The sequence below is a fragment of the Saccopteryx bilineata genome, chromosome 10 (genome assembly GCF_036850765.1).
Source record: "Saccopteryx bilineata isolate mSacBil1 chromosome 10, mSacBil1_pri_phased_curated, whole genome shotgun sequence".
NCBI lineage: Eukaryota > Metazoa > Chordata > Mammalia > Chiroptera > Emballonuridae > Saccopteryx > Saccopteryx bilineata.
In genome coordinates, this window is record NC_089499.1 from 22739930 (window position 1) to 22747818 (window position 7889).

The window sequence follows — 7889 nt, forward strand, 5'->3', positions numbered from 1 at the left end:
CCTCCAGTTCTTGGTCGAGTGGCCTTACGTAGTAGATGTCCTGTGGGGCCAGTGGGGCCGCCTCTTCAGGTATCTGAGCAGGGCCCTCGGTGAGATCCCCTCTCCCGCCCTGTCTGCGCTGAATGCACCGTCATGCATTAGTTGAGCCTTGATTGCTGTTGGCAAGTCAATGGAAAGGACTGACCACCCAGGTCCCTGATCAGCTGTGAGAACTGCTGTGCAGGGGCCCACCTCACAAAGCAGGACTCACTTCAGTGGGGCTCTGGTGCCCAGTAAAGTTTGGCCCTACAGGGCATTGCTTGTGAAGGTGGCTGGGTAGTGCTCTGGCATGGTCTGAAGATGTCCACTGGGTGCGCTGGCTCTGGGGCCTCCAGGGAGGTTCAGGCCGAGGTCAGCTGCTGCCTGTGCCCCATGGAGTCCCCACAGCACGAGCTACAAAGCAATCTGCAGATGATTGCCACTTGTGCTCAGCGTGGAGGTGCCCGGGATGAGGCTAAGCTGTGAACTTGAGGTCAGTTGCCACTACTGCCAGGCCTGGGGCTGCTTAGCCAGAGGTATAAGGCAGGCTGAGGCCAGATGCTGCCTATTGGGGGTTTGTGGATCTTTGAGACATTTTAGCAAAGTCCAAAGCAGGGGTCCCCAAACTTTTTACACAGGGGGCCAGTTCACTGTTCCTCAGACCGTTGGAGGGCCGCCACATACAGTGCTCCTCTCACTGACCACCAATGAAAGAGGTGCCCCTTCTGGAAGTGTGGCAGGGGGCCGGATAAATGGCCTCAGGGGGCCGCATGTGGCCCGCGGGCCGTAGTTTGGGGATGCCTGGTCCAAAGCATGAGGCAAGACAAGTTGTTTGTATGGAAAGGGCATTGGAAATAGTGTGGTAGGGCCCAGAAGTCGAATGGAGCAGAGTCTCAGGTAATCACCGGAGTGTGGCAAACAGTGATAGCCAGAATGATGGACACTCAGACACAGCACCTGCAGGGAGAGAGCACAGCAAAGAGCAATGGCTTCTGCCAGCGCTTCTGTTTGGAAGAAAACTGCCCATCCAGTCTTTATCCTGAAGCCAGACCCTTCAGTTCCTCCTGTGTATCTCTGGTGACTTTGAGCTGCTGCCCCAGCACTGGAGCTCAGAACAAGTGAGTCCAAGTGAGTCCACGTGGAGACCCTTTAAGAGGAGCTGCCTGGGATCCAGAAGCCCTGTCTCCCTCAGGCGCCATCTCCGCTGGTTATCACAGCCAGAAGTCATGGGGACTTACTTCTCTTCCCGATACTGGAACCCTGGGCTGGAGAGCCTCATCGGGGCTGGGACCCCTCACTCCTCAGGGAGGACATCTGCAGCCCAGCCATCCCTCCTGAGTTTTACTTTGCACACATGGGTGCGGGACCAGCCCGTTCTAGGTCCCCGCCCCTCCTACCCCTCTCCGCGTGGCTTCTTCCACAGGCCTTGAGTAATAGGACTTCTGTTCACTAGATTTCAGGCAGTTCTGAATGATGGTGGTTCTGTGGGCTAGTGGTCATTTTGATGTGGTTGTGGGAGGATGTGCATACTGCATTGACCTACGCTGCCATCTTAAACAGAACCTATTTTCCACTTTTTATGATGGAAATCCTTGAACATATACCAAAAATAGAGACACTAACTTAATGAACCAAATATACATTATCACCCAGCATCAACAATAATCAGTATATGACCAATTTATGTCACCGGCCAGTCCTCCCACCCTAATTATTTTGAGACAAATTCCAGACATCGTATCACTTCATCTGTTAACATTTAAAGAAAAAAAAAACAAAAAACACCAAAACACCATTTTCAAAGCTAAAAATAGAGCAATAACTCCTTAATATAATCAAATATTCACCTCTGTTTCCGACAGTGTTTGTACACTTCGCTTCTTTCATTGTGGGTCAAAATAATGTCCATGCAATTGTGATTGCTGGGTCTCTCTCATCTCTTTTAACCTATAGATTCCTCTACCGTCTCTCTCTCTCTTTTTCTTTTCTTCTTGCAATTTTCTTGAAGTAACTTGAGTTGCTTGATTTGAAGTTTCCCATCATCTGAATTTTACTGACTGCATCCGTGTTGTCAATTAATATAGCCCTCTATGTCTTGGAAATGTGCGGTCAGGCCAGAGACGGCAGACGGAACCTCAATTCTTGGTTTTTGTTAAGACTGCGCCAGAGGTGGGGCTGTATATTTCTTCTGGGAGAGAGGTAATGTCTAGCCATCTTCCTCCCCCTTTTTGCTTGTTCTGTTTTATTTTGTTTACTTGTCTCCCTTTTTGTGATGTTATCAAGTTTTTAAAAAATTTATTCTGAATCTATGTACTCTAACTGGTCAATGTCAACCTGTTAAAATTAACTGTCTAAATAAAATTTTTATAAATTTATAGAATTTTAGAGAGAGAGAGAGAGAGAGAGAGAGAGAGAGAGGAAAGGAGGAGAAAGAGAAAGACAGAAACATTGATTTGTTGTTTCACTTAGTTCTGCATTCATTGGTTGATTCTTCTTTGTGCCCTGAGTCAGGAACAAACCCGCAAAGCAACCCTGACATATTGGGACTTATGCTCCAACCAACTAAGCTACCTGGCCAGGACCTGTGATGTTATCACTCTGCACGACCAGTAATGCAAATTACCTGGATCCAGTAATGCATTAAATGGTAATATTCTCTTTTTAAAAATTTTTATTTACTTATTTTATAGAGGGAGAGAGGAAGGGAGGGAGGGAGGGAGAGAAGTGGGAGGGGGGGAGCAGAAAGCATCAACTCCCCCATGTGCCTTGACCAGGCAAGCCCGGAGTTTTGAACTGGTGACCTCAGCATTCTAGGTCAATTCTTTTTTTTTTTTTTTTTTTTTTTTTTGTATTTTTCTGAAGCTGGAAACAGGGAGAGACAGTCAGACAGACTGCCGCATGCGCCCAACCGGGATCCACCCGGCCCGCCCACCAGGAGCGATGCTCTGCCCACCAGGGGGCGATGCTCTGCCTCTCCGGGGCGTCTTTCTGCCGCGACTAGAGTCACTCTAGCACCTGGGGCAGAGGCCAAGGAGCCATCCCCAGCGCCCGGACCATCTTTGCTCCAATGGAGCCTTGGCTGTGGGAGGGGAAGAGAGAGACAGAGAGGAAGGGGGGTGGGTGGAGAAGCAAATGGGCGCTTCTCCTATGTTCCCTGGCTGGGAATCGAACCCGGGTCCCCCGCACGCCAGGCCGACACTCTACTGCTGAGCCAACCGGCCACGGCCGGTCGATTCTTTATCCACTGCGCCACCACAGGTCAGACTCAAATGGTAATATTCTAACTCTATCGTCCATTCTTTATTTATTTGCTCCAATTTTTCTATAAACTTGCTATATTGACTGTTGGGTTATTTTTTTTTTGCAGCGTAAAGGAGGGATAAATATTTGATTTTTTATTTGCCAGTTAAAAATAATAATAAAATAATTATCCAGCAGTGTTAAAGGGATTTAATGCGTTGACTTGATGTTTTTTAAGTATCATAATAAACTTGTGGATTTAAACATATCTGAGGATTTTAATTCATTATGGATGCTTAATTTGCTCCATCTTTGACCAGTAGGAACTTTAATATGGCATCTGCCTTTTTTTGTTAACCAAGCTGTTATCTGCATGAGCTTGTTTTTGTTTTGTTTAGCCTGTTCATTTGTTTTGTTTTACTTTATTTTTATAGTTCACATATGATTGAAATAATACGATATTTGTCTTTCTCCTTCCAACTTATGTTAACACAATACCATCAAGGTCCATTCATGTTATCACAAATAGGAAGGTGTCATCTTTTTTTGTGGCTAAGTAATATTCTTCTCTGTGTGTATGCATTACATCTTCTTTATCCATCCATTTATTCATTAATGGACATTTAGACTGTTTCCATATATTGGCTATTCTAAATAATGTTGCTGTGAGCATACAGGTGCATATATCTTTTCAAATTAGTCTTTTCATATTCTTTGAATAAATATTCATAAGTAGAATAACTGGATCATATGGTAGTTTTATTTTTAGTTTATTGAGATTCTTCATACTGCTTTTCATACTGACTATACCAATTTATGATGTTCTCAGTTTCCTCTTTTTATGATTTGTGTCTTTTCTCTGTATTTTTATTTTGTAGTTACCATGAGGTTTACATAAAATATCTCATTGGAAAAAAAAAAATGGTCCTCTTTCTGCTGATAGCATCCTATGTTCATTTGCCTGTACAGGTTTCATCCTTTTGTTCCTCCCCCCCCCCTTTTTTTTTGTATCCAAAATGTCTTTATTGGGATGGCTCCCCACTCATCTTGATTCGGGGTGCTTTTAGTGCTGCTTCCTTCTGAAGGAGCATCCTTCTGTAAGCCTTGCTTTTCCACCTGTAGGCTGACAGAGGACAGTGGAGCAGCCAACACACAAAACTACTGTTTGTGCATAGCTAAAGACGGTAGTGATTTTATAGCATCCTGGGCACTTCACATCCATGAAGTAGGAATTGGGGCTCTGCACCAGGCACTGCTTCTTGTGTTTCCTCTTCTCCTCTTCTGGAGAGGGATGAAGGAGGTCCTTAGCAAGAGGCATTTTTGTCGTGGGAGGGTCGTCACCGCTGGAAAGGCTGTTCCTCCCCTTTTATACTTTTATTGTCACAAATCACCACTTTTTATGTTGTGAGTTCATTACCAGACTGAAGTAGCTGTAGCTATAGTTACTTTAATGTTTTTTCCCCTTTCATCTTTATGCTTTAATTGTTTAGCGCCCTATTCCGAAGTAGAGTGGCAGTTTTCTGATTCTCTCTTTTTATCACCTTACTCAAAGTTGTATGTACTTTTGCCTTTTCATTATAGGTGGAAGAGCTCCTTTCAACATTTCTTATAAGTCAGGTTTACAAGTGGTGAACTTCCTTCAGTTTTTGTTTGTCTGGAAAAGCCTTCATACCTCAATTTTAGCTGAAGGATAACTTTGCTGGATAGACACTTTTTGGCTGGTAATTTTATCTTTTAGTGTTCTGAATATGTCAATTTACTCTCTCCTCAATAGAGTTTCTGCTGAGAAATCTGCTGATATCCTAATGAATATTCCTTTGTTGGTTACTGTCTTTTTTTTTCCCCTGGCTGCCTTTGAAAATTTTTTTATCACTGATTCTTTGATGGTTTAAAATAATTTGCCTTGAAGAGGTCTTGTTATATTGAGATACTTAGGTGTTCTATTAGTTTCATTGACTTTTATAACTATTTTTTTTTCCTTCAGGTTTGAAAAGTTCTCGACTATTATTTCTCTAAGTAAACATTTGCTCTCTTCTGCCTCCCTTCTCCTTCCGGGATACCCATTATCCCTATGTTGCTTTTTCAAGTGAAGTGGCATTGTTCTTGTAGAATTTCTTCATTAAAAAAAAAGATCTTAGCTCTCTCCCATCTTCCACCTGAGTCATTTCTAGATTACTATCTTCAAGCTCACCAATTCTCTCTTCTGTATGATCTGTTCTATGTCCAATGCTTTCTAGTATAACTTTCATCTCATTTATTTCCTTCAGCTCCAGGATTTTGGGTTCTTTATAGAGCTATTCCTGAGCTCATTGATCTGCCTTTTCAAGCTGTCTTGGAGTTCACTAAGTTTCTTTATGACACTGATTTTGAATTTTCTATCAGTTGCATCACAATCTTCCATGGCTTTAGATTTGGTTTCTGGAGAATTGTCACTTTCTTTTTGTTATGCTGTGTGACCATGACTTTTCATAGTTTATGATGAGTTTTTCCTCTGCTAACACATTTGGAGTCAACAATTTTCTTACTAGGTAAAGCATTGTTTGCTTTGATTGTAACAAGTTTGTGATTAGAGGTCTTTCTTTTGTTTCCAGTAGGTGGTGCTATAGTAAAAGATTTTTGTTTTCCTTACTTGTGTAGTGTTTGGTTATGTTTGAGAGCCAGCCTTTTCCAGGCTCTGCTGCTTCTGTCAGGGATGCCTGCCACCTGGGTGACCTCATTGTTGCCTCTCTTGCCCCTAAAGTCTGTTGGTGCCTTGCTGCTGCTGTTGTTTTGGTGGTCATGGGTGTTGCCATAGCAGACTCTCAGATATCAAGCACTCCACTGCATCCAGAGTCCTGCTCGTGGCAGGAGAGAAAAGAAGATGAGGGAGAGGAGACAAGTAGGAGTAAAAGCCATCACAGGGGCCTTTGTTGTATTGCAGGTGTTCAGGCTCTCATGTGTTATTGCCGTGAGTGGGGGGCCAGGGTCATGGCTGCCACTGCAGCCGTGGGGACTGGGATTGTTTGTGCTGCTTCCAGTTAATGCTACTTACTGGGTCCTCTGGGAGTGCAGACACTACTGCACCTGCTGCTGGGGAAGGCTATGTTGCTGCTGTCTTTAAAGATTTCCCGTCACTGGTGCTGTGTTGAGGGGGTAGAGCTGGAGTCACTGGCTGCCTGCACTGCTGCTTTTGGGTTTGTTGGGGCTGTGCACTGAGGCACCTCAGCCAGTGTGCCCGGGTTGAAGGTACCACCACCTCTATGTTTCTAAACCCACCCACCTACAGATGTACAGATGTGTGGATCTCTCTAGCATCTTGGTTTGTTGAGCCGATAAAATTCTGTTGAGTTAGAGATGTTCCACTGCTGTAGATTGAAATGGAAAGACAAAAGAAACTTCTCACCTCACCATGAGGCCGATGTCACCTAGTAAACTGTCAGGGAGAGAAGCAGCACACTGCAGCAAGTGTAAGGGTTCCTTCTCGATATGGGGAATGGATAGGAAAAGCCCATGGGCAAGCGTGCCCCATGAGGAGCATTCTAGACCTGGCATTTGTCTTTTGATATCATCCTCATTGTCTTTAGAGCAAGATATAGAAAATCTCTGTCACTCTGAAAAATTGTGCTGCTTGATAAAATCCCCTCCCTTTTTGCCTCAGGTAATCACTGATCTGATTTATATCCCTATTAGCTTTGATTCATAGACGTTCATGTGAATGTAATGAGAGAGAGGGACAAAGAGAGGGACAGATAGGGACAGACAGATAAGAAGGAGAGAGATGAGAATTATCAATTCATCATTGCAGCTCCTTAGTTGTTCATTGATTGCTTTTTCATATGTGCCTTGACCAAGGGGGCTACAGCGAGTGACCCCTTGCTCAAGCCAACAACCTTGAGCTTCAAGCCAGCAACCATGGGGTCATGTCTATGATCCCACACTCAAGCTGGCAACCTCGGGGTTTTGAACCTGGGTCCCATGCATCCCAGTCCGATGCTCTATCCACAGCACCACTGCCTGGTTAGGCTGGATAGTTTATCTTCAATCACCTGTGTATGGGGTTTGTGAGGATACCTTGCCGTACAGTTTTATGGTAGATGTTGCCTATGGGTGCTTGATTTTGGTAGCCTAACTGTTCTGTCTGCTCATCTAGGAGATTCAGGGAAATCATAAATTATGACACTTCTTCCATCTACCCAGGACTTTTGCTCTCTAACTAGCTTCTGAGCAGAAACCAGGTTACAGATTTCTTTCATAACCACCATGCCATTTTCCACAGTGCTTGGTCCAAAGATCATCTGCTATGTACTGAGAGATAAAAGTTCATGAATTCATTTTTCTACTGCTATGTAGCAAATTACCATAAAGTTAGTGGCTTAAAACCACACGTGCTATAATCTCAGAAGTGTGGGCATAGTTTCACTGGGTTCTCTTTATTGGGGTCCCCACCACACCACAACCCAGGGATCAGCCAGCATCACAAGTGCATATGAGGCTTGATTGGGAAAGATCCACTTCCGAGCTTCCTCGGGTTGTTGGCAGGATTTCATCTGTAGGAACGAGGTCCCCGTTTCCTTGCCGGCTGTCAGGCCGAGGCTGCTCTCCACTGCTGGAGGCCGCCTACAGCACCTTGACACGTGAGCCTCTCCATTGGC

At 44.5% G+C, this 7889-nt stretch overlaps 1 protein-coding gene across 1 annotated transcript; it reads right to left on the reverse strand.

Annotated features, from left to right (window-relative positions):
- Window positions 1–4256: 4256 nt before the first annotated feature.
- On the reverse strand, window positions 4257–4596 carry LOC136314229 (small ribosomal subunit protein eS27-like). The gene has a single exon (XM_066244842.1). The coding sequence runs from the start codon at window positions 4574–4576 to the stop codon at window positions 4322–4324; it is 255 nt and encodes an 84-aa protein (XP_066100939.1). The 5' UTR covers window positions 4577–4596; the 3' UTR covers window positions 4257–4321.
- Window positions 4597–7889: the final 3293 nt, after the last annotated feature.

Coding starts and splice junctions, on each gene's coding strand:
- LOC136314229 (XM_066244842.1), bottom strand. CDS start 4,576: ATGCCTCTTGCTAAGGACCTCCTTCATCCCTCTCCAGAAGAGGAGAAG.